The sequence below is a fragment of the Eimeria maxima genome, genomic scaffold (assembly GCF_000499605.1).
Source record: "Eimeria maxima Weybridge genomic scaffold, Emw_scaff64, whole genome shotgun sequence".
Classification (NCBI taxonomy): Eukaryota; Apicomplexa; class Conoidasida; order Eucoccidiorida; family Eimeriidae; genus Eimeria; species Eimeria maxima.
Window position 1 is genome coordinate 14,301 of NW_013566657.1, and position 25,964 is coordinate 40,264.

The 25,964-nt window shown below is 50.9% G+C and overlaps 5 protein-coding genes across 5 annotated transcripts; 2 read left to right on the top strand and 3 right to left on the bottom strand.

The window, feature by feature from the left end:
- Nucleotides 1-2,010: 2,010 nt before the first annotated feature.
- Nucleotides 2,011-3,797, top strand: EMWEY_00009710 (TGF-beta-inducible nuclear protein 1, putative; the record flags this gene model as incomplete). The annotated part of the gene is made up of 5 exons (XM_013482486.1): nt 2,011-2,081; nt 2,387-2,742; nt 3,005-3,226; nt 3,489-3,554; nt 3,730-3,797. 5 exons carry the CDS (start codon nt 2,011-2,013, stop codon nt 3,795-3,797), a joined length of 783 nt encoding a protein of 260 aa, XP_013337940.1.
- Nucleotides 3,798-5,141: 1,344 nt separating this feature from the next.
- Nucleotides 5,142-8,077, top strand: EMWEY_00009720 (CMGC kinase, CK2 family, putative; the record flags this gene model as incomplete). The annotated part of the gene is made up of 8 exons (XM_013482487.1): nt 5,142-5,233; nt 5,318-5,390; nt 5,877-5,985; nt 6,109-6,243; nt 6,457-6,602; nt 6,765-6,893; nt 7,515-7,634; nt 8,036-8,077. 8 exons carry the CDS (start codon nt 5,142-5,144, stop codon nt 8,075-8,077), a joined length of 846 nt encoding a protein of 281 aa, XP_013337941.1.
- A 514-nt stretch (nt 8,078-8,591) lies between these two features.
- EMWEY_00009730 (hypothetical protein, conserved) lies at nt 8,592-9,704 on the bottom strand (the record flags this gene model as incomplete). Its single annotated transcript, XM_013482488.1, has 3 exons — nt 8,592-8,779; nt 8,885-9,099; nt 9,322-9,704. 3 exons carry the CDS (start codon nt 9,702-9,704, stop codon nt 8,592-8,594), a joined length of 786 nt encoding a protein of 261 aa, XP_013337942.1.
- Nucleotides 9,705-13,663: 3,959 nt separating this feature from the next.
- Nucleotides 13,664-18,682, bottom strand: EMWEY_00009740 (hypothetical protein, conserved; the record flags this gene model as incomplete). The annotated part of the gene is made up of 1 exon (XM_013482489.1): nt 13,664-18,682. One exon carries the CDS (start codon nt 18,680-18,682, stop codon nt 13,664-13,666), a length of 5,019 nt encoding a protein of 1,672 aa, XP_013337943.1.
- A 3,177-nt stretch (nt 18,683-21,859) lies between these two features.
- EMWEY_00009750 (hypothetical protein, conserved) lies at nt 21,860-24,880 on the bottom strand (the record flags this gene model as incomplete). Its single annotated transcript, XM_013482490.1, has 1 exon — nt 21,860-24,880. One exon carries the CDS (start codon nt 24,878-24,880, stop codon nt 21,860-21,862), a length of 3,021 nt encoding a protein of 1,006 aa, XP_013337944.1.
- Nucleotides 24,881-25,964: the final 1,084 nt, after the last annotated feature.

The window sequence follows — 25,964 nt, forward strand, 5'->3', positions numbered from 1 at the left end:
CTACACATTATGCTCTGAGAGGTGAATATATTAGTATTGTTGAGTTTCATGCGTTTACAGTTGCCCACGAACAGCAGGAGCGCAGAAGGAACACGCGTGAAGTGCTTCCGAAGACAGGAAATGCTGCCCCAATTTATTTGTCACTTCATTTCTTTTGTTTGTTCCTAGTAATTTTTGTAAAGGCAAACGAGTGGCCTGTTGTCTTCCGTCAGCTCAAGTGGTCGCGATCGTCACGAGTTAGCATACAGCACATACACGTGGAGGAACACATACTGAGTAGGAAGGACTTTGTAGCCATAGTTGCGTCCATCATGTTATTGTTCCGGTCCGATCTGTTTATGTTCCCCTCCCAAGCTGCACCGCCGGTATCGGCTGTCGTGTGCAAGTTAATGCAACTGCTGTACAACACAGGATATCAGGAGATGCGTTCACCTGTATTTGCGTGTATGTTGGATCCTGGGTGGAGAGGAAGTGGTTACTAACGTTTACTGCACTCGTGCGTGCGTCGGAGTGGTCCTGCATCTGCGGTTACCTGGGCTCCGGAGTTGCAACACAAAGTCCTGCAGTTCACGAAAAGGCCTTCTCCCCCTGCCAGTCCCCAAGGCCTCTGCAGCTAAGCTCGGGGCTATTTGAGGCAAGACGGGAGGGGCAGGTGCACATTGGGAAACGGTTATTTTAAGTGGTTTGGCTCTGGTGCAGCCCTCGGCGTTTCTAGGGTGTCGCCTAGAAATCGTGGCGCTTTGTAGCACCACAAGATGAACGGGAAGACGCAAGCTGCACACCTGACTGATTAGGAAATGTTTAGCTGTGGTAGGCATACCCTGCCTCTTTGCCGAACACTTAACTTCCACCTAAAAAAAGTAGCACTAGTAGCAGTCTGTTCTTGGGAATTACAGCTTCGGTTACATGCTCACTAGGGACGTGTTCTACCCACTATAGCACTCTACAAATCGCTTCCCATTAGGGAGTTCAATTCTGCCTCTGCTTTTTCGCAACGAGACTACCCGATATCAGGTGGGGTTTCCACAAATAAGATGCAGGCCTCCAGGTGTCCTAAGCGCGTCGGTACGAAGGCCAGGGGTTGTCGGACCGATGGTACCAGGCGTGTCCCGAGTTGGGACGCTCATTACTTCCCCTCGTACTGCAGGGTAACCACAGGGGCAAGCATGCGCAATACCCCTAGTGGTACACGTACTGTCGCAGCAGACAATAGCCAGAGAGTATATATCACCTCTTGCCGGGCACAAATATTGTGCCTTCTCTCCCAAGGAGCCCCAGTTGTTGTGCTCAGTGCACCTGGAAAGAGAAGATGAGTCTATCCACTGCTTTTGTGAACTTATCTTGCAGATCACGATGGTCTGGCCAGGCGAGGTAGGGTCCCCGTCTCTCCCAATACCACCTTGCCCACCTACCTAGTATGCTTAGAAGAGGTCTTCAATACGTTAAATATAAAGTTAACGCCTTTTTAATGCAGCAGTTTGTTTAATTATCTATTAAAAGGTGGACATGGGTTTTCATTTCCTCCGCCCTCCCTTCGTGTGGCCCCTGGCTTCTGGGACTTCGGTGCATGCGCGTTCGGTTTTATTGTACAAGTTCTGGCAGTACTTTGCCTTCTGCTTCGGATTTTTGAAATTCCACCTTCATGCGTGAAGTAATCCTTTGAGTGGAGGTGGAGACTTGCAAATGTTGTACTTCTTTTCCTGCATATGTGGTCGGGTTCTCACCACTCCACTCCCAGGCATGTAGAGGGCCACACTGGGCTTAGAGGAGTCGGTATAGATAACTACTTTCAAAATATTCCGCTGTAAACTTTGTCACTTCGATTTGTTCTACGATATAAGCTTATTGGGTCCCTGGCGTGAGGCGCTTTCCCCTCATCCTCGCCTTTTGTTCATTTTTTGGGTTAGGACGTGGGCGTGAGCTAATTGGCAGCTTCTTCTTCCTACATTTTTCCCTTTTTCAAACATCCAAAGGGTTTCCCCAAATTGACCTTGAAACAAATTCGCGAAAATGCCGCAGAACGAGTATATGGAGCAACACCGCAAGCGCTTCGGCGAGCGCCTGGACACCGCTGAGCGCAAGTGAGCCTAACGACACCATTAAGATAAAGGAAAACACACCCATAGTAATAATACTAGTAGTCATGAATTTATCAAGCACGACGAGCTAAATAATATGCTTGGCGGAGGCGAAGCATTGGCCTGTAAATATGCCATCATTCACTTTGTTTGTTTTTCATTTCTTTTGTCGACAACGGCGAGTTTCTCGGTTGTAGTATGCGCATGTATAATGCAATGCTTATATTGTGTACTGAGTCTTACACAGCCGAACTTGCGGTTTCGCCTACAGACACGTTTATATTTTTGCCACTGCTGCGTGTGAGCAGGCGCAAGAAAGCAGCACGTATGCCCCACGAACGATCAAAGACAGCGCGTAAACTGCGGGGAATAAAAGCAAAGCTATTCAACAGGAGGCGCTTCGTCGAAAAAGCACAGATGAAAAAAACCATAAAACAACATGAGGAGAAGGAAGGCAAGCAAAAGGAGCCGGAAACTGTGCCTGAGGGGGCAGTGCCCTCGTATTTGTTGGACAGAGAAGGTGTTTCGAGAACTAAAATCCTAACAAATATGATTAAACAAAAGAGAAAAGAAAAGGCCGGGAAGTGGCAGGTGCCCATCCCCAAGGTCAAGGCCATGACAGAGGAAGAAATGTTTAAAGTACTCAGATCGGGCAAGAGGAAGAGTAAGGAAAAACCACGAATTTTCGTCTGATACGAAATTTAGTGTAATAAAGAACCCAGATACTCATGCAAGCATGGACAGCAGCCACAGATGCAAATACAAACGGAAGCACGCCCGTTACGAAGTTTACTAGAGTTGCAGTCTTTTTCGGCCTCTACACTCAAATCTAAAGGCGCCTTGACGACGCAACATGTGCTGCAGGTATCATATTGTGCATGCAATTCAGTGGAATTCGCTTATTTGGTTTTTGCATATCTCTGCAGAGAAGATGTGGAAGCGCGTGGTAAACAAGGTGTGTTTCGTGGGAGACGACTTCACGCGGAAACCGCCGAAGTTTGAGCGATATATTCGCCCAACGAGTTTACGATTCAAAAAGGCGCATGTGACGCATCCGGAACTGAAGGCGACATTTCAATTAGATATCGTAAAGGTCAAGAAAAACCCGCAGTCTCAGCTCTACACATCCCTGGGAGTTATCACCAAAGGTATGGGAGCATATTCGTGTCGTATTGCCACGTATTTATGCTGAAACTAATGGCCGGCGTTTGGTCTGATTTCGCACAGGGTGCTTTTGTGTGACTTCGGCTTTTATGAACGTTGTATGATAATTTTGACAGTCCTCCCTGAATTGCCTTTTCCTTTCCTATTTCACCTGGCTGCACTCACTTGTTATTTGGCACCCTTGGTGTTTTTTGTGGGTGCTGAATAGGGTGGATGCAGTGTTGAATGCCTGCGGTGCGTGTGCAGGTACCATCATAGAGGTTAACGTCAGCGAGTTGGGATTGGTGACGCAGACCGGGAAAGTGGTTTGGGGTGAGAATCCTTGTTTTCTTTGCTACCCTTCTTGTTTTGCTTTGCAAATTGTGGTGTACTCAATTATTGTACTCAATATTACCAATAACGTATAGCTAGAAACATAGTTATCATATGTATGCTCTCCATGACTCACATTTCCATCGTGGTTTCCCTGCTTTGTGCATCTGCGCAGCGAAGTATGCACAAGTCACTAACAACCCCGAGCTAGACGGTTGCATCAATGCGGTGCTTTTGGTTTGAAAGGGTCTCCTGCTGCTTCTTTCTCCAAAGGCGGGGAAAGTGAAAGTAGGAGGACAATTCTGTCGGCTGCCAAGCGGTGGCAACTTCCAGGCGCTTGCTATGCCCGGAGTGTCTTTTTGTCCCGGAGTGTCTTTTTCGAGTTAGAACCGACAAAAATTGTTTTCAGCTGGAAGTAGAGATGAGAGAGACCCTCATAAAAACTCGAAAGAGGTCCTGATTTAGAGCTTTCAGTCGTACAAGTCTTCAGCAAGACTGGGCTTGGTGACGCCCTAGTTGTTTAGCTGATGAACGGAGCATTTACGCGCCGTAACCCCAGTTTTCGTCCGCTATGTTTAGGAAAGTAGCTCAGTACTAGCTTATTCATTTAGACAATTCGCTTTAGGGTAGGGGAGATGCAGTTTTTGAGGGCACCCATTGGCTGGCTTGTCGCTTGTCGTCCATTGTTCAATGAGGGATTCTCGACGATGGGTTGGAGCTAGAGGGTTTAGTGTTTAGGGTTTAGGGTGTACGGGTTAATAGGAAACAAAATACAGATAATTTGGCGCTTTGCGTTAGCGTTTCTGAATGTTTGTTTCCAACGAAAATTGAATATGAACCCATGAGATAGACGCTGCCGAAGGGGGTTACGGACACGCTCGCGCCAGTGGCTGCGTCCATCTGCACGTGCAGGGAGTGCTCAGGTGTGCGAGCTTAGGATTTGCAGAAGCAAAGTAGTGCCACAATTGCTAATAAGAATACAAACAGGTTCACTCTTCATCTTCAACAGTTCAAGAATAGTATTTCTGTACGGTGTGTCTTCTCACCCCACAACCCGGCAGGTCCGGTCAGGACAGTAAGCGGACTTTTTCGAACAGTTGACTTGGTGGAAGAAGCAGGCCAAATTTCACTGAAAAGGGGATTTACTCATTTGTTTGGGACCTAATTGTTCCTTTAGAGTGGGTGTTTCATCTTCCAGAATTCTTTCCACCCTGCCTCTCTCCGTCGTTTCCAGCAGACCGTCCGTTCCCAGCAATAGTTCGCTCGTGCCCCCCACATCTGTATTATAGGTTAATATGGCAAAAGTGCACATTATGAAACGCCTGAGTGCCTCTAGGAACGACATTCTTAGACACAGCATACACGCGCATACAGACACACACAGCAATCCCAAGGCAAACAGCTGACGAAGCAAATGTTTCCTTGGAAACACTCGATTATATATGCCAGAGTGTTCTCATTAATTCAAGAGTATACAATAAGGCACATCAGCGCCTTTAGAACCTGGAGAACACCGAAAATACAGCAAATATATTTCCCTTGACCAGTGCACGAGCAGTTCTTTACCTACTGCAGGCAATTCTGGAGATGGAAAGGGTCGGCGAATACGAAATCGTGTCGGTCGTCGGTAGCGGCTCTTTTGGCAAGGCAGTCTTGGTGAGAGACAAAGCTGGGCGAAAGTGAGTTTACTGTTTTTTGCGCTTGGCTGTTGATCATACGTTGACAGCTCCACACACCGCATTTGCGTGTATTCATCATGGCAGGCTGATTATGAAGCTCATCAATACCCGGCAAATGAACAAAGAAGACATCGAGGAGGCCAAGAGAGAGATACAGGTACCGTTATCTCCGTCCAAGTCTCTGAAATCCTGGTAGATGAGGGCATAGGAACTGGCAGGAGAGGCAACTCTGAATCTGTTTGCTCGGTTCTTCCATCACTTGTCGTTTTTGTCGGTTCATTTTTGTTTTTCTGTATGCTCGCCACAAACAGACACAAGTATAGAACGACTAATGCTGGCGGAGTTACACACACACACACACACACACACACACACACACACACACACACACACACGAATAAAGCCAAACGAGCATAAGCGTCGGGAAAAAGACTCAAGCAGGGGAGATGGGGAGTCTTACAACTGAAGATATTGTTGCAAATATGACAATCGACACGGCAATTGAACTCGGGTGTCTTTGTCCATCGTTTGCCTGGCCGGTCCCTCACCACTTCAGGGTTTTGCCACAATGTTAACGCAATCAACTTCATTGCTGTGTACTGTGTGGAGCATTCGCCTGTTTGTTTTTCTTCATGTCGTTTAGGTTTTGTCTAAATTGGTTGATGCTCCCTTCATTGTTCACTACAGGAATGCATTCAACGATACTTACCACGGATATCCTCATCTGTGCATCGTTATGGACTTCTGCGAGGGTAAACTAGCTTTGGAGTTCAGGATTTGGGTGTGCACTGAACTACAGTGCACTGTTCTGTCGATTGTCTAGTGCTTGAGATGCGCTGCTTAGGGGTTGGACTGGACTTGCTGTGCGTTTGAAGGCGGAGACATGGGCAAGCTTATTCGGGAAAGGAAGCGGCAGCGCAAATACTTCAGTGAAGTTACCCTTCGGACCTGGCTGTTGCAGCTGTCGATTGCTCTTGAGTATATGCACAAGCACAAAATACTGCACAGAGGTAATTGTTCCGATTTGATTGCCTTTTGGGGCTTCTGTACCTTGTCTCTGTTTGTCTCCTTTTCTGTCGTGGCTCTTGTCTTTCTCTTTCCTCATCTAAGTGTGAGCCCGCTCCGGCGGATGGGAGTTCGTCACTTCGCTCATTTCAGTGTCCCTGCCCTTTGCCTCTGATTAATACTTCTTGCATGCTTGTCTCTCGGATTGCTCCTTGCAGACCTAAAGCCTGCCAACGTATTTTTGGACGAAAGTAACTACATCCGAGTTGGAGACTTGGGATTGTCGAAAATATTGGAGTTTACGCTGCAGCAGGCAAAAACACAGTGTGGGACTCCAGCCTTCATGGCACCTGAATTGTGCAAGGTGCGTGGCCTGTTACTGGTGTTGCGTCGGTTGCGGCTAATGCTGCTGCTGTTCCAATTGCTGCGGTTGTTGCCTGCCCAGGTGCTCCCGCTTTAGGCCCCCTGCTGTTGCTGCGGCGGCTAATGCTCCTGCCCTTGTAGCTTCTGTGCGCATATACGCCAGGGGAAGCCATATTCATCGGCAGCAGATATTTGGGCGTTGGGATGTATAATGATAGAAGCGGCTACTTTCGAATTGCCTTTCAGGGGTCTGAGTTTCCCTGAACTCAACAGGAATATCTGCAATGCACCTGTAAGATTTGGCATTATGCGCTTCCTTGTTTTGCATATGTTTGCTAATCCGCCGTTCCCCTTTCTCAACTAACCAATGAGTCGATGCAGAGAGAGAGAGTCGCAGACAGAGGCAGGGACGATCGAAAACAGCAGAGAAAGAAGGAAGCAGAAACACAAGAAGGGATATTGACAAAGCTCAACATGGAAGCCAGACAAGCATAATGTGGAAGACGCCAACCCCCAGCACATCGTGCTGTTTCTTTAGCCACCTGCGTTTCTGTTGTTTTGCCTCCACATCTAGACATCGACCTCTCGTTGCTTAGCTGTTGCCGCTTCAACAGAGGAGTCATCGCTACTTTGTGCTGTGCTTCCTACGCGTTGTGTGTTACTTCTTTGGCAGCCGTAATTGAGTTCTGGTTGCTGAGAAACTCTCATCTGCCCAGATAAATGCCCTTTTCCTTCCTGGAGTGTGATTTGTTGTGCATTGTGTTTGTTTTCCACAAACCCCAATCTCGCGTTACGAATGAGCAGCATACACTCCCACACACTCCCAACAGCGGACAGAGAAAGCCACATTAAGAGATTAAGCGAAAATGCGCCATGAAGAATGGATACTATTTGTGGTGGCTTTCCGTTTTAGGCCCCCAAAATCCCCGACCGCTACTCTGCCGAACTGCGGATAATATGCGACAAAATGCTGAGCAAAGACCCAGCAATGAGACCCACGGCGAGAGATATACTGGAGAGCCCTTGCCTCAAGGTAAACAAAGTTACATTACCCTTCTGATGCCGCGCCTGCGGTCACCGCTGCTATAAACTGCTGCACTAGTGCTTCGTGCATCGCTGCCGATAGTGTTGCCTCTGCTTGGACTGCTGCTGCTTGCCGCTTGTGCGCTACCGCTGCTGGTGATGCTGATGGTGCGGCATTTACTGCTGGCTGTAGTGCTAGTGAATATCGGTTCTTCGCAGGGTTTTGTTTGTAATGCTTGCCCTGTGTTTTGCTGCTTTAATTTTACTTTTTCGTTTGCTGGCATTGTTTGCGTTGCTCGTTTGCATTTTGAGGGTGTTTTCTGTTTCATCGGCGATCTGCCTGTCTGCCTGTGCATTTGCATGTCCGTTTACCCATGTGTTTGTTGTTCATTTGCCTGCTTGCTTGTACAGAACGACTACTTGGCGTACAAGCAAAAAAATCCGGGAGTTTGAAGGCAGCCTTGAGACCGCCAAACAAACCGACCGGAAACGTAGCACGAGTGGACAAAAACGAGATAACAAAAAGCAAAATAAAAGCAATTATAGACATAGCTACTGAGACAGTTTCAGAAAAAGACGAAACAAGGCCACAATAAACATTGTTCCTTTCGTCGCCCTAGAACTGCATGCATGTCCTTTGGCCCACAGAAAAATGACGGCAAACGATACCCTTTTTCCTTTGTCTTGATGACATCATAATTAACTCTAGAGGCCACAATTGAAACGAAATGTCCACACAGACGGTTAGGAAAAACTACAGATGAGTTCTCTCCGCTGTAATAACCTTGGTGATATAACACCACACTAGGAAACCAAGTATGCTCACTCACCAGCAAGTATCGTTGGCTGCGGGTTTCTGCTACACTGTTGTTGGTGCATGTGCTAGATATTGACACTGCTACTGCATACACTGCTGCCGCGGGTGCATCTGCACTGACTGAGGTCGTTTCCCCAGCCGCTGCCGCATTCACGTGAGATGACTTAATGTCGTTGCAGCGGTGTGCTGCCAGCCGTAGAGAGGGGCGATTGGACGTGAAATCGCTAGGGATAACGCTGTGCCTAACGCCAGGCCGCTGCTTTCGAAGAGGCACAACAGGCGAGCTGCTGCTGCTTTGTGCGTGTATGTCTCTGGAGTGCGCGTGGTGTAGAGGGTTCCTGCTAATGACAGACAGCCGTGGACAGCAGCAAATATAAGCAACAAGTGGCACCGACACACGTCTACCAGCATCAACAACAGCTCCTCGTGATACTTCTGCTCACCAACAGCAAGTGTGGCAGCTGTTGCCACATGCTCGTGCTGCAACGGTGATTCAACACGAGCTACTCCCGCCGCTCCTCTTAATCCTGTTATTCCCGGTGTTGCAGTTGCTGCTATTGCAGCTCGCAGAACCGGTAGGAGCTTTGCTGGGGCTGCTTCCAGCCAAAACAAAAGCGGCAGCACAGCCAGGCGTAGCAGCAACACTGCAGGTATCACCCTGTGGCTGGAGGAAGCGGAGCAGAAGCAGCAGTAGCAACAACGGCCTGCGACTACTCCCAAATGGTAAATGACTATCAGCAACAATTGAAAGAATGCAGGGTCTGTTTTGCTGCAGGGGAACATGCATTGCATCTTTACGGGATATACAATAAAAGTAGAAAATGACAAGAAAAAGGTACATAATAAGCTACGTCGGTAACGACGAAAGAGGACCGCGTACACCCCAAACCGCTGCAATATCGCCGACCGAACATCCGGAGCCCCAGCTGCAAATTCAGGAATCTTCCATCTGCTGCTGCTGCTGTTTTTACCGTGGCTTCGGAAGTCGCTCAACAATGCAGTTGTCTCGCCCGTGGACGAGGAATTGTTGAGACCCTTTGCACCTTCACCGCAGCCGTCTTCTGGCAGCTGGCAGTTCTGTGGCCCCTCTTGTTGTTTCGCTGCTCCTGGGGCTGCTGCTGTTGCGACAGGAAGCTGCTGCTGCTGATGCTGTTCCTTGCTTTGTTGCTGTGGTGGCATTTGTTTTCCACTTGAGTTCGGTTTGGCGAGGGCGTAGGCGAAAACTGCAGCTGAAAACAGCAGCCAAACGGCAGATGCTCCCATCAAGATCTGCGTCCTACACTGCGGCGGCAGTGCCTGCGTGCACCAGTGCAGCCCAAGAGCAAAGAGGGCAGTCAAAGGGCCTCCTATGGCAAGTCCTACAACCCAAGACGAAATAAAGGACTTGTGAGTCAGCGCTTGCTGTATGTAAAGCCCGGATCGGATGCCGCAGCAGCAAAAGCTCGAAATCCCCAACAAAATGCAACTACATGCAAACGCCATGCCCTCGGAAGAAGGGGAAGACGGGGTTCCCAAGGGCTCTTGAAGGTTCCCCATACCCTCTGCAGGAACAGCTGAAGGGGCAGCGAAAGAAAGCAGCAAACAACAGGTTGCAGATAAAACACTTCCACCGGCAGACAGCCAAACAGCGGAGTGTCGGAGTGACAGAAGACAGAGCAGCAAATGGCCCAACAACGAACAGCAGGCCCGCACCTAAAAGACAAAACACAGAGGGAAATACTGGCAATTTTTGGTTGTTTGCTGCACATTATATCGGTATGTATTGGCCTTCTTTGTTCCGCCGGTCCTTTTCTGAGCAAAACTGTCAATAACTGAGACGGTTGGGCTGGCAGAAAAAGTAGAAGTATCGAGAGCGATGGACGAAGGCATGCAATAGACAAACAAATATGACACAGATGTGCTGCATGAAGCATAAAATGAGAATAGGTGAAAGCACAGAGTGCAACAGAAGGGAAGAACAGGGACGTGCAAGTTAATCTTTACCTCTCGTCCGGGCATTCTTGTGATGCTCGTACGGCACTCTAAGACGACGCTACCTAACTAGTTAGGTAACTACATGTGTATCAAGATGGCTGGCCACGCGACTAGGTAAGTGGCTACATACACATCTAACTGGGATACCTGCCAAGCTGGCCGTTAGTGCAGGGGAGATAACATTGCAATACGTTTGTGCATTAGCAGCACGGCGAAGGAAGGCAGCTGTCTCACTTCTGTGGCAGTAGAGACCCAAGGGAACGTAGGAAGGTAGAAACGCTGAAATTCCGTCATCTCCACAACAACGCAGTTCCAAGGGAGCCCGCAAGATACGCCTAAACAAAAGAAGGCGAGACGCAGCACTGCCACTCTTCCCTTGCTCTCCTCTTTGCTGCAGCTGCTGGCGCTGCTGCTGTTGGCGCAACCTCTATCGGCGGTGCTACCGTTGATGCTGTAGCTGTAGGAGGCGGTGGTTTTAGTGTTGCTGGAAGTATCGCAATTGCTGCTGTTGCCGTAGTTGCTGAAGGTGCAGCCGCTCCAGGATCTGGTGAATTCAGAGGACAGGGATGTGCTCCCAGGCGTAGTCAGTGCGGTGCACATGGAGACAGAAGGAGCCCTATATAAAGAACAGCTATTCGCCCCGGCAGTTGTCTCAGGTACGCTGCAGCAAAACATGCTCTCTGAAGAGAAGGAGACCCCGATGACCGTGGGATCAGATATCTCCTCGGCCCTCCGACCCTCCAGGGCCCCTGCGTCCCAGGAGAGGCTTCTAAAGACCATACTGTAAGAGCGATAACTGGGCCCAAACGCTACAACATCCCATTGTAAATATATACTCGCAAGCAGTTGCGCGCAAGCCACGGAGAACCGGCGAGGTGTAGTGTGGTCACCTCCCGCGTCCTATGGCGCCGCAGACAGAGTCGCAAAATAAGAAATCAGCGACTAGAGAATTAGAAAATGCTTATAACCAATGGCCTAGCTGGAGTGAACGCGATGGTTTCCCTGCTGCCGCTGGTGGCAACCTGGAGTAGGCATCCAGTTACGACCTTCACACAGACATTGCTTTGTGTAAAGCCCTCTGCCTCTAAGTATTCCTCTGGTCTTCGACGATAAATGAAACTGGGGAGTGAATATGACTTAGGGAGAGAGTAAACACTGGATTATTATATGAGTATCCACCGGCACAGGCAGCAGCTCTGCACAAATTGGCGGCGGAGGCAGACGTGGGCCAGGGAGGAAATAGTTTGAATTCGCCTCTGTAAATCAACCCCATTTGATGACTATATGTGTACTGCAAAACGAAAGAGAAGGGTGAAATCAGTGGGGTTCAAACAGCCGTTAATCTCTCGGCCGCGGTCGCCTGGCCCAGCCCGGAACTGAATTCAACTGGGGCGACAGTAACCAAGGGAAAAACTGTTTTACTTGGGCTTTTCCGCAACTAATTTGAACATTTTGGCGACTCCTTCGAAATAATCTTGAGGAACTCCCTAGTGTACTGCAGCTCTCTCGCCAAATCAAATGGACATTGCACCGGAACTGGCTTCAATCGAAGCGCGTTTTCGGTGTCTGGAAACCCCAGTTGCCCACTCGCTCCCATTGGTAACACAGCCTAACACATAACAACAAATATGCATATTCTGTCTCATTATATCCTTTAATTTCAGTGTTTCATCTCTCTGAGCAGCTGCCTAGCGTAGTTAATGCGAACACTCAAATATCTAAGGCTTAAACAGCTTCCACGAACCAACGAGAGGCGGTGAAAGCAAACTACTGCATATCCTCTATAACTGTGCTCCCTTACCCGAATTTGTTTCCCCATCTTCTCTGCTAATTCGAATTCTTGCAAAAGGAAGGTGTTCACAGTCATGGCACATCTTAAACAATAAAGCTGACCGAGCAACCCATACAGAACAAAGCCCGTCAGTGGCCCCCGTCGGAAGTTGCCCCCTCATAACCGCCCATTTTAGCTAAGTCACGCACTCGCTGTCAGGGAAAATGTACCCCCTCATTACTGATGCTTCCCTCAATTTTTTTTTTACCGTCGACTCGTGGAAGCCGTAGCCAGTGAGTGGATGCGGCTTGAAGGCCAAGTGACCAGCCAGCCAAGTGGAGCGCCGTGTACAGTTCGATTGTCGGTAGAGCCTTGATTTAGTGTGAAGCGGAGATGAAATTTGTGGCCGCGTGGATCTGGAGGCCGCCTGAATCGTTCAATTGACACCTCCCCTCAACTACTGAAGTAACAGTTGGAAACAACTCCGACTACGCAAACCGCTAAATATTCACACTAAAATACTGGCCTTAATTACTGCAGTGTCTCTTGTAATACCCAGCTGCTGTTTGCCGTGGGCCGGTTTAATCTAGAATTACACACCAGTGCAGCAAGCTGCGGCTCGTAAACCAAGTTAGCACGTTCACCAGACATCTAGCGACTACGCTGGACCGACGACAGACAACTTATGGCGAGGGTTGTCTCCAAGGGAAACTACGCATGCCGAAACTGTAACTTCAGCAAATGCAGTTGTTGTAGCGGCTGATGACTCTCCTGGTCTCTCTTTTGCTATCGGTGCAGCTGAGGCCGCAGGCATTTTTGCTACTGTAGCAGCTACTCTCCCTGACGCCCACGGGAGATGGATGCCCTCGAAATTAAAGCTTGTATTTGCTGTTTTATGCACTCGTAAGAATTTCAGCTACTGAACCAGCCACAACTGCTGGTGACGTGAGAGGTGTCCTCGAGAAACTACAAGCCCACATGTTTGTTGCTGTGTGCCATTGGTGACATAGTATAGGCAGTTGCCCCTCTTGTCTGTTTCATTGCTGTATCAGTTGCTGCATAGAGAACACCCAGTCGGAAACGGAACTATTTGCAAAGAAGAATATATGCAAATGGTACAAGAAAGGCAAGAAAATAAACGCCAGATGTGAGTCTTTGTACCACTGAGACCTGCGACCCGCCCAGGATACCAGGACACATACACCAAGGGGGGCCGAAGAGACAGCTGACCGGTTGTTTTAGGCCTCCCTGAAGCCGATGCTGTCAAATGGCATGTTTTCTCCAGCCTTTGCTGTGCGTGGGGCTTCACGCCCGTTTCGTTTGTTGCTGTTGTAATAATATATCCACATAGCTAATATTATCAAAATACGTCTTCATATATGCTCGCGTGAGGGTTTGAGTCTGCAGAGGCTTTAGATTATCTCCCCCTGCTCTGTCACTTAAATCGATTAATTTTGCTTCAATCGCGCCCATCCGGTTACACTCGTCTTTGTTGCTGTTGGGTGACTTCGTCAAAACGACCTTCCCGCGAGGGACTATGTCGAGGTCCTTGAGATGAATTTGCACCTGCTGCATGGTTTTGAGCGTCAAGTGGGAGCCAGCTTGAAGGCCGCCGAAGAATCTCGTCTCGGCTGAAGCTTGCGATATCCCTCAAACCCCAGACAGAACCAAGCTTTAGCTGTTGCTGTAGTTGCTGCTGCAGGTACGCTTCGCGATCATCTGTCACTCCCTTTGCTGTTGTCGGCGCGGTGAAATCAGTGCCTTGAAACAGACCGAAAAATGCCTGCGCCTCTTGCTGCTGCTGAATCGACGGCTGCTGCGGCAACAGCTGCTGTTGCCGCTGCTGCAACAGCTGTTGCTGCTGCGCCAGCTGCTGTTGCTGCCGCTGCTGTGCCAGCTGCTGCTGTCGCTGTACCAGCTGCTGCTGCTGCTGTACCAGCTGCTGCTGCTGCATCAGGTGCTGCTGCTGCAGCAATTGCTGCTGCTGCTGCTGCACCAATTGTTGGTGCTGCTGCTGCACTAGCTGTTGATGCTGCTGGTGTACGAGCTGCTGCTGCTGCACCAACTGCTGCTGTTCTGGCCCCTGCACCAATTGCTGCGGCTGTGGCTCCTGCACCAACTGCTGCTGCTGTGGCTCCTGCACCAACTTCTGCTGCTGTGGCTCCTGCTCCAACTGCTGCTGCTGTGGCTCCTGCACCAACTGCTGTTGCTGTGGCTCCTGCATCAACTGCTGTTGCAGTGGCGGCTGGTGCTGTGGATGCTGCTGCTGTTGGGGCTGGTGCTGCTGCTGTGGCTGCAGCTGTTGGGACTGATGCTGCTGCTGTGGCTGGTGGATCAACTGCTGCTGCTGCATCAATTGCTGCTGTTGTGGCTCCTGCTGCTGTTGCGGCTCCTGCTGCTGTTGTGGCTCCTCCTGCTGCTGCGGTTTCTGCTGCTGCATTTGTTGCACCAGCTGCTGCAGCGGCTGCACTAGCTGCTGGTGATGCTGTTGCTGTTGATGCACCAGTTGCTGGTGTGGCTGCTGCTGCATTTGTTGCACTAGATGCTGCAGCGGCTGCGCCAGTTGCTGGTGCGGCTGTTGCTGCATTTGTTGCACGAGCTGCTGCAGCGGCCTCACTAGCTGCTGCTGGGGCTGCACAAGCTTCTGCTGGAGTAGCTGCTGCTGCAATAGCTGCTGCTGCAGTAGCTGCTGCTGTTGCTGCTTCACCAGTTGCTGCTGCTGCTGCACTAAATGCTGTTGTTGCTTCTGCTGCTGCTCCAGTTGCTGCTGCACCATTTGCTGCTGCTGTTGGTTCTGCACCAACTGCTGCTGCTGTTTCTGTTGCTGCTCCAGCTGCTGCTGCACCAGCTGCTGCTGCCGCTTCTGTTGCTGCTCCAGCTGCTGCTGCACCAACTGCTGCTGCTGCTGCTGCAACCTCACCAGCTGCTGCTGCTGTTCCTGCTGTTGCTGTTGCACCAGTAGCTGCTCCTGCACTTGTTGCTGTTGGTGGATCATCTGTTGCATCTGTTGCACCAGCTGCTGGAGCTGTTGCAGCAGATGAGCACCGAAATCTTTAGCTTGCCCCTGTGCTGCTGCTCCCGCTGGCGCGGTGTAATCAGAGCCTTCAAACAAACCACGCTTCTGCGCATGGTCTTCATCGTAATTTCCACTACCGTCTGGCGCTTTTTTAGGCAAGTCAAGTTTAGCATGGCTGTTAGCGGGAGTCGCATTGGATGTGACACCTTCAAAGGCTTTAAGACGCGGCAACGAAAAGGGAGTAGGAGCCGCCGCATCTCCTCCCAAAGCCGAAACGTGCATCCAAGGCTCCGTTTCTTGTCGGGGAGACAAGGGCCCCCAAAGCTTGTCTGGCTCCTGCAGTGCGGGTGAGGACCTCCAAATTTGCTGTTGCTCCTCCTGAGATGGCGACGGCCCCCAAAATTCCTTTCGCCCCTGCAGCGTTTGCGAGAGCCCCCAACGTTCCTCTTGCTCCTCCTGAGATGATGATTCCTCCCAAAGTGCTTCTTGCTCCTGCAGCGGCGGCAAGTGCCCCCAAAGTTCGTCTTGCTCCTGCGATGACGAGGGCCCCCAAAGAGCCTCCTGCTCCTGCATCGGCGATGAGGGTCCAGAATATTCCCCTCGTTCCTGCAGCTGCGGTGAGGGCTCCCAAAGGTTTTCTTGCCCGTCCTGCGGAGACGCGGGCCCCCAAAGGTGCACTTGCTCCTGTAATGGCGGTGAGGGCTCCAAATGCTTCCCCTGCTGCGGTGTTGAGGGGTCCAAAGGTTCCTCCCGTTCTTGCGAGTGCGGCGAAGAGGGCAGCCAAGATTCGTTTTGCTCCCCCCGCTGCAATAAGGACAGCCAATGTCCCTCTGGCTCCTGATCGGGCGAAGTCAACCGCTGACGTTCGTGCATCTGACTGATGGACCCCGCAGCAACCTCATACAGGTGCTGCGGTTCCGCTGAGAGCTCCTTAGGTCCCCCTGGATGATACTGCTCAGGCGAGAGCGTCCGACGTTCCTCTTGCTGCTGCGGCAGTGGGAATGGCCCCCAAAGTCTCATTGGCTTGAGCTGCCGCTTCGGTAACTGCTCCAAATGCTCTACTTCCTGCTGTTGCTGCTCCGTCGGGAGATGATGATGGAAGAAGGTGAAAGCCCTTGTTGTAATTGGGTGCTGAAAACGACTTATGCGAGAAACAGCCCCAGCTCGGAATATCGGGGAAGAAAAAGAGGGGAGAAAGGGGGGACGAACGAAGGCTGGGGAAGGCTTCTTCTTCTTCCCTCGTTCCCCTTCCGTTGCACCTTCTGCTGCCGCTGCTCCTGGCTCTTCTGTTACTTCTGTCGCTGGCTGTTCTTGTGCTTCTGCCTCCGGCTCTTTTGCTGCTCTTGCCTCTGGCTCTGCTATTGCTTGTGCCTCTAGCTGCTCTGTTGCTCGTGCCTCTGGTTCCACTGTTGCTTCTGTGTCTGAAAGTTCTGTTGATTGTGCTTCTCGGTCTTTTGTTAATGCTGCCCCTGAATAGTTTGTTGGTGCTGCCTCTTGATCACCTTTTGATGCTGCCTCAGGCTCTCTTGTTGGTGCTGCCTCTGGATATGGCCTTTCTGCGGCTGTTGCCTGTGGCCGTCCCGAGGCCGCTGCTGCCCTTTCTTGTAAGGATCCGGTGGCTGCACCCTGCGGCAGTGGATCAGCCTCCTCTGCAGCGGAGCTTTCAGGAATAGTTGGCTGCTGCGGTTGTTGCTTAGCGTCTTGCTTATCGGCCTCCGCGGTGGCGACGAAAGTAGTCGGTCGTTGACCCTCAGCTGTAGCCGGAGATCCTGCTGGTCCTGGTGCTGGCTGCTCGCGCCAGTCTTGTTTTATTGCTGCTTTGACCGTAGCCCGTGCTCGCTCTACAGCAGAGTCGACGCAATGAATTCTCACAGAGGAGTTGGCAGTAGCATATTTCTCCGTACCATAGGCAATGTCGCCTTCGGTAAAGATTCCTCCAGGGCAGCAGCGGCCCTGCAGGTGCTGCAACACCTGCGCAATACCTTTGTCCGACAGCCCCTGCAGCAGCCTTTCCTCAACTACGGCAGAGATAATAGCAGTTTGTTCGTCGCTGACAGCGGTGGGGATAGGAGTTTGGTGGCCTTCAATGCTCTGCAGTAGCGCGTTGACAGCATTGGCCACATGCCTGAGACCTGCGCTTGCCGCAGGAAGTATTTGTTTATTTGCATACGATTTCCGTTGAGCCGCCAGGGTAGCGGAGAGATTCCGGTTTTGAAGCAGGTTGAGAGTAAGCAGGAGACGGTCCACAATAGTGGCCACCTCTGGCCTTGTCTGATAACGAAAACCCAAGCTTGCACCAAGACGAAGAAACGCTTTGATGGTCCCCAGCCGCGTCTTCTCTTCTTCAACGCTGCACAGTGGCGTCACTGCTGCCACCTCCACTACAGCGAGCCTCATCAATAGCTGCACTATCTGCTGGGCATAATCCAAGGGGAGATGAATAAAGAAAAGCCGGCAGTGGTCCGCCAGTTCTCGAAGGCGACCCAGATAAGAACTCAAATAGAGGCTAGACCCTGCGACCTTTGTCATTCCAGCGGACCACAGCACAGGAACCTGCACTGCCTCTCCCCGCACCCTTGCTCTCTGTGCTGCTGCTGGGGCTCCCTCAATCGACGTGCCAGGCTCCGCTGGGGACGCTGCGGACTCCAAATGTGGATCAGAAGACGTCTCCTGGTCTTCCCATGCCGTCCTCTCCCCTTCGTTCTCGTTTTCACCTACGAAGCCTTTAGGAGTGAAGGGAGGGGCCAGGGGGTCGAGAGCAGATAACTCGGTGGAAGAGGAAGCATTCTGCGTTCCTACTGTCTCTTGTGCTAGTGAACCTTCCTCATCTACAGCTTTGTCTGCTGCTTCTGCTACTGGTGTTGTGCCTTCTGTATGTACAGCTGCTCCTGCTACTGTTGAGGTGCCATATCCATCTGCTGCAACTGCATCTGTTTCTTCTGCTGCTGTTGATGTGCCATATCCATCTGCTGCAACTGCATCTGTTTCTTCTGCTGCTGTTGATGTGCCATAACCATCTGCTACAACTGCATCTGTTTCTTTTGCTGCTGTTGATGTGCCATATCCATCTGCTGCAACTACATCTGTTTCTTCTGCTGCTGTTGATGTGCCATATCCATCTGCTACAACTACATCTGCTTCTTCTGCTGCTGTTGATGTGCCATATCCATCTGCTGTAACTGCATTGCCTGCTTGTGATCCTGCTGACACAGTGTATTCACAGGGATCTTGATAATCTGTAGATGAAAGACGCCTTCTGCTGCGCCAGGCTTGGGTGAAAGCGGCTTTGTGACTGGAGATGGAAACCCAACAAGACAGCAACAGAAAAACAATACCCACCAAAGCAGCAGCTGCAGCACCACTTCGGGGCAGCCGGGGTCCGCTTGAAAACCTCCAACGCTTCATAGAAACCTCACCGTTGGTACTAGGGCTCCGGTCATCTCCATTCACTGGAACTCCTTTGTCTAGGCCTGCGTTCATCGCGTTTACCAGCCCATAATTGCGTTTGGCAACTTGGGCCGAAGCTGTAGAGGTCCCCAACCCGCTGGCAACGGCACCTGGCTGCCCTTGCCGCAGCAGCAGCAGCAACAGCAACAACCGAAAGGCCCTCGTGCTCAAGGCGAGCCTTCGTAGGCTCCCTAAACAGCCAACTAGGGGCCAGCGCATCATACATCTGCTGTTCGTCAAATAGACAGAGTAGATGATAAAAACAATTCAAATAAAGGACGGGGCACGGAGGTCTATATGCAACGGCCGCTGCAAGAGCCTTTGCTTCTGTTTCAGGCGCGGGCTTTGTTGTTGCTTCTGGTGTTTCTTCTTGTTGGTTTTGGTGTGTTACTCAGATTGTCTTGCTGCCTTTGCTGATGATGCTGTTGATTCCGCCAAGGGAAGAAGTACTACGACGCCGAGGGATACGAATGGCAGGGCACCCCGAGGCAAGAGCCACTATTATTTTCTGAAACCGAGGAAGGAAGCTGAAATCAAAAGACTGAGTAGACGAGAAAGAAGGCAATGTAAACTGAAATGCTCGCAAGGGGTTGAGGCGAGAGGAACGGGGGACAGGGCCGTTATGGAGACAGTAAACGGAAACGGATGGCCGGCTGGCGAGAAGAAGAGGAGTTAGGCCAAAGGCAGCGGGTGGAAGTAAACAACAATGTTGAAGCTAGGCGAACAAAGGGGGTGAAAGAAGCAAAGAGTGTCGAGGGGCGAGACGGTGTCATTCAGTAGGCAGCAGGAGACGGATCTGTATTGGTTGCCGCATTAACTGCAGCAGCAAATGAAGACACCAACGACTCGCGCGCCAGAAGATGCACCAGCAAAATAAAAGAGTATTCAAGCCAAAACACACAACTAAAGTGTTCTTCAAATAACGGCATGCACCTTTTGAGTATCTCGAGGGCCCAAGGGATCGGCGTGAGTCTGGGACTTCCCGAGGGGGTGTGACACCAGCGCAAATTCCAGTTTACCTACTCGCCTTAACCTAATATCAAACTATAAATATCATTTTGGGTTTAGTATACGTTTAAATATTTACAAATACACAGAAAGAGAGGGCGAAGATCGAGTAGAAATACCAGAGGCCCCACAGGTCCGCTCAAACCAGCTCAGCACAGGAGAGCGAGCGCAAAGGACACCATGCAAACAGGAAAGACAAAGCGAAACACATCAAAAGACTGTCTTCTTGAGATCGTTTTGTTTGAAATGCCTACGGATTACAGAAAGTTTCACCATTATGGGGAGTAGTGTTTGGCGGAAACTACAACACCGTTGTAGGACGGACCGTGCACGTGGCGCAGCCGGCGAGGCGTTGGCAAGTCTGTTTGAAATCGGTACGCGAACGGTTACTCTGCAGTGCTAGGATGATTTAACCGATGTACGAGTCCTCATGAATGATTTACAGTGTAAACAAGGCAACAAAGAAAGCCCGTTTGTGCTGGTAGAATAGTCCGTTCGATGATGACGTCACTGTTTAATGTTGGCAGGTGAAACCTTAGTCGGCCTTAGTAGGCGACATAGACGCAAACACAAGCCTTCTAAATTGGTCTACAGTGTTCATCCATGCAGAAAGGAAGGCCTGTTTGTGTGTGGGGTCTATCTCCTCCACTTGAACTCGAACTGCACAGTGCACTGCAACTCTCGGCGGGCCGCCTCCTCTCCCGCAACTCCAGGAGTTTAAGCCACTGCTCTTATGACTTCTGGAGGCTTGGTAGGGGTGATAGCTGCTTTCAAACAACCCTTATCTCCGGTATTCTTGCTCTATTGCGCCTCGCAGCAGAGCTAGCAGAGAATTGTAGATTCGTTCCGCCCAGAACCATCGCTCTGCAGCACAGTCAAAGCATTTAAGATGCGCGCTCCACGAAATGCACGATCATGCTTCATCGGTCAATGGACAGGCGAACACAAAAGCATAGTCGTGGATAGGCCTTTTCGGTGGACTACGGTGCACAGTGCACCAGAATAATACATCTTCCTTTATCGAAGTGCCAAATGGAGAAGCCATGTCAGTTTTCGGCACAGACAACTGCAGAATTTCAATACCAACAAACAGATCTGCATGGGCACTGCAGTAGATTAAATAGTGGCTTGTTCAGAGACTCATGTAGAACAAACGTTGTCTTGGATAGACCCAGCAAGTATGACCTCTGCAACCCCATTAGTTGCTCAGTCGCGACAGAGCTAATGGCTCGCTATTCATGAAACACCTCTCCAGGCTCCACTGTAATCCACTAGGCGTTATCGTGGTTCCATGCTGGCAAGCCTGCACACCTCAAATGCTGTGCTACGCGTTGGCCACCCGTATGTGTTGTTCTGCTGTTAAAACCGTCCAATGCACAGACTCTTGCCTCTGCGCAGGGCATACCAACTTAGGGGTGTGGAGAAAACATTTCGTCAAGTATATTCGCAGTGAGTGGCGGGAGGCGCAGCCGGTTAAAAGCCAGCAGTTGTTATGAGTGCAGCAGCATAACGCTCCCACACTCACTTCACAGACTCCCTGCACTTCTGGTGCATACTATGGGTCAGGCAGGGACAAGTGTCTTCACGAGCAGATAAAGCAACAAAAAACGGTGTACTTTCAGCAAATACACCTGTGTAGCGACTGGTGACTCTACTGTAGCACTCATGCCGCTGAGCTCGCAGGCATTTCAGCTGCTTAACCAGCAACTGCTGCCGTTGACCACGTGAGAGGAATTCTCGAGAAAGTAAAACTTCAAGTGTTGTTTGTTTCTTTGCCTCTCTTGACACAATGATGTCGTTCCTTTCATCTCCTCTACTGCAGCGGCTGCTGCATAGCGAAAAATCTCAAATTCGCGAAAAAAGGAGACAACTGCAAGGAGAAGTATATATAAATGGGGCAAAAAGGGAAACGAATAAACACAATGCACAATACTTTGGAACTGCAACCCCTCCTCTCTAGCATGAATAAACCAAGGAGGGTCGAAGAAACAGCTGACTTTTGCTTAGTGTCTCCCTGACACCGCCGCTGTTTTTGCACGTCCTTTGTGTGTTTGGAGCTTTGCCCGCTTCGCTTCTTGCTGCTGCGATTTTCTATCTACAGATATACTATCAACACCCAACTCTATATGTGCTTGCTGGTGACCCGGAGGCTTCAGCTGCGCTTGCTCAACCCAAATTGCACGTCTTTCTTTTGGAAGCGACTCATTTCCCGTAGTCATCTTCTGGCGAGGTCTCCCGTTTTCGCTTTAACCCACTCCTCACGGCTCCGGCATAGTCAACGCCATGTTCTGATCCCCGTGAAGATGCATGCGATGAATCTGCACCTGAGGTATCGCGCTGCGAGGCAAGTGAACGCCAGTTTGGGGCCCCTTGAAGAATCGCATCTCGGCTGGTGCCTGCGATGTCCCTCAAACCCCATACACCAGCAGATGCGCTCAGAAGCTGCTCCTGTTGCCGCTGCATGCTCAAATAATCTTCTGTTCCCTGTGGTGGTGCTGTAGGTGAAGTGAAATCGGAACCTTGAAACAAACCAGTAGCACTCGGAGGGTCTTTTTGCCGCTTGTGTTGCTTCGGCTTTACACTGCGATCTTCCTTTTCTGCCTGTGCTATTGCAGGAGCGCTATGATCGGGGTCTTCGAGCGAATCAGACTCCTCTGCACTGTCGCCATCAGTGCCACTGTTGCTGCGTTGAAGCCAATCATGTTCATCAGGGATGCTCTCAGGAGTCATAAGAGCGCTGGCCCTTGAACCGGAATCCAACGGCGCCAAAAAGGCATCCACAGGATCCGGCTGTCCCCCCATAAAACCATCAGCAGGTAGCCACGGCTCCATAGTCTGAGGCTGCAACCAGGGTCTCCAAAGCTCCCCCCGTTGTTGTTGCTGGGATGGCGGGCCCCAAATGTTTCCTTGCTGCTGCTGGAATGGCGGCCCCCACGGTTCCTCTTGATGCTGCTGCTGTTGTTGATGGAAGGGGCCCCAGGGTATCCCAAGCTGCCACTGCTCTTCCGGCGACGATCCCCAAGTCCTTGGATGCTGTTGCTCCGGTTGCAGTGGTACCTCCAAAGGAGCTGCACGCTGCTGTTGCCTAGGGACCCCAACCCAAAAGCCCATTTGCTGCTGCTGCTGCAGAAAAGGCCCCCAAGGCCAAGCTCCCTGCTGCGGCTGCGGTAACGGTCCCCAAGGCAAAACTGGGTGCTGCTGTCGGCCCACCTGATGAGGATGCTGGAGGAACAAGAAATTTCTTGTTGGTGCATAAGGAAAAAGTGGAAAGTGAGGTGGGCGAGGTGAAACGCCAGGGGCAAGTGTGGAGAGAAAATAAGAGGGAGGAAAGCGAGGGAAAAGGAAAGCAAAGCGTGGGGATCCCAACAGACTCCTTTTCTTCTTTTCTGCTGCATCTGGCTCCTCTGTTGCTGCCGAATTCGGCTGTTTTGCTGCTTCGGACGTCCCATCCTGTGGAGGTTCGGGCGATGCAGCCTTCGGCGGCGCTTCAGACCCCTCTGCAGCAGAAACCGCAGGAGCCATTTCCTGCTCGCTTTGCTGCTGCTCGGACCTCGTGGTAGCAAGCCGTCTAGATATTCGGTGATCATCTTCCATAGCTTCACCATCAACAGCATTTATACCTTCAGAGTTTGTTGAAGCCGTAGGAATTTCTACTGCTGCTCCTTTTGCCTGTAGCGTTAGCCTGTCTTTTCCCGTCGCTGCTGCCACTCGAGCAGCAGCTTTTTTCGCTGCGTTCTCAACGCGCTCGGTCTTGAACGGGCCACACCCCGGCCTGTACTTCGCTCGAGATAGATTGACCTCCCGAAAAGAGAACACCTCTCCCTGGCGGCAGGATCTCTGCAGATGCTGCAGCGCTAATGCCGAACCCTCTTCTGAGAGCGCCTGCTGTACCCTTTCATCGAGAACAGAAAAAATAACGGCATCCTGCTCTGCGGCGATAACAGCGGTAAGTGTTTGTGGTTGATTCCCGAGGCTCTGTAGCAGGTCATTGATACCAGTTGCCACATACCGCAGTGCTGCTGCTGCTGGAGGAATGCAGTGTCTAGATACAAACGATCTGTGTACAATTGCAACTTGAGGGAATGCATTCCTTTCCAGTAGAACGTTCAGAAGATGCCGCAACCGGTCTATGCTACTAGCCACGTCTGGATTCGTGTGGAATCGCTCTCTCAAATTCGAACTGAAACGTTGAAAAGCTCTAATAGCCCCCTCCCGACGCCCCTCCTCTTCAAATGTGCACACAGGTGTGACTGCTGCTATCTCCACTACTGCATACCGCAGCAGCTGCAAACCAATCAACCGCGCATACAGCGGAGGGAGGTGCTTAAAGAAATGCCTGCAGTGGTCCGCAAGCTCTCGAAGGCGAATCAGATAATAACCCAAAAAAGGGACATTCTTTACTGTCGTTTCTATCCCCGCGGGCCACAGCACAGGGATCGGCGACCCCTCATGTCCTGCCCCACTTTCCCCTCCTTCCCCTGCTGCTTGTTCTGCTGCTTCTGATTCTGCTTCTGGGTCTCTTGCCTTCCCCGTGGCGTTCGCTGGGGAGACGGATGCTTCCACCGAGGGATGAGAAGCCTTGTTAACAACTCCCGCTTCCGCGATCCCTTCCCCTGCGCCTTCATTGACAACACCTCTGGGGGATGATGGAGGGGAAGGCAGATCGACGGAAGTGGATTTTGGTGCCATGCTAGAAACTTCTTCGCCTTCTATATCTTCTGCTTCTGCGGCATTTTGTTCTGCCACTGAAGTGTTTTCGCAAGGCCCTCCATCCATTCGGGATGCAAGGCGCCTTCGGTCTCTCCATATTTGGGTGGCAACAGCCTTACGGGATATGGAGGTTCCGCAAGACAGCAGCATGAACACAACCGCCAATAACGCAGCAATGACTCCAGCTGCTGCCGCTGCTGTATTACCATATCGAAACCATCTGCGCCCTCTTGAGGGCCACAAAGAGTTCAAATAATATTCATCTTCGTTGCCATAGTTGTGAAAGTGCAACCCGTCTCTCATCGGCGCCTCTCCGCCGAGGTGGGCAAACACCGCATTTTGTGTGTCACGATCACTCCCACCCACTGGGACAGGAGATACAGAAATCCCCACACCCTCAACGAAATTGGTTAGTCGTCCTTGCTGCAGGAGAAGGAGGAACAGGAGGAAGGCCCGTGTGTTCAGCCTCAGCCCCCATACGGTCTCGAAACTGCCGGCTGAAGGCCAGCGCATCATATACTTGATGTTCACCGAGTGAAAAGGTGGAGTTTGGAACAACCATTCAAATAAAATCAGGAATCAAGTGTGCAGAAGTCTACGCGCACTTTCAAAGGCTCTTGCTACTGCTGCAGCTGCGGTCTTTGCTGCCGCTGCAGCTGTGGCCTTTTCTGCTGCTGCGAATTCTTCGGTGCTTCTGCCGTTGTTGTCGGGAAAAAGGCGGGACGTCGGCGCCTGCGAAAACGAGGACTACGGCATACTCGGCGACGACGCACTATTGTCTATTAAACAGAAGGGTTTACTAACTAGAAGGGATATCGTGCAATGGACGGGTCATTTGCAAGAAAGAAAGTGAATGAAACTCTGCAGATGTTCCTAAAAGCGCCGGAGAGACGGAGAGAGTGTAAGGGACCAGCCGCTTCGGAAAAACGCAACAGCAAGGACGGAACGGGTGCAGAAAAAGAGGGAAAACCAGCCAAATTAGGCACTAGACTAACATTAACATTGTTGAAAATAGGCCAGAAGATCAAATGAAAAGCACAAAAAAGCCGTGCGAGGAGACGGAGTTCCCCTGCATGCGGCGGGAGACGGATCTGCTGCTGCATGTAGGAACTGCACCAGCAAACCGCCGACGGCGGCAAGACCTACGGCATCAGGTGTAGAAGCGAATAAAACTAAAGCAGTAGAACGAAACTAATAAGCAAAAATTTCTACGAACAATCGCGTCCACCTTTCCTCTCAAGACACACAAGGGTCTACCAGTTGAACGAGCCACTGGTGTAGCTGAGTCTGCGGGGTTCTGTCACGCTGCTGCACGAACCTTTAGTTTGCCATCGTAGGCAGTCTATACGCAAGTATAACTCTTCAGCAATCCTCAACAACGTTAGTGCATGCAACACAAGGGGCTTCCTTGTGCTTGCATGTAGGGTTGTCTACCACCTTGAGTTCCACTAAGGTGCGTAGCAACTCATATTGGGCCGCGACCCCCCGCAGTTCCAGGAGTTTGGACAATTGTACCCAGGATACCTTGGTACTGAAAAGGAGGATAAGCTGCTTTTGGTCAATTCTTAAGTACTTTGGTTCCTGTGCAACCCGCGAC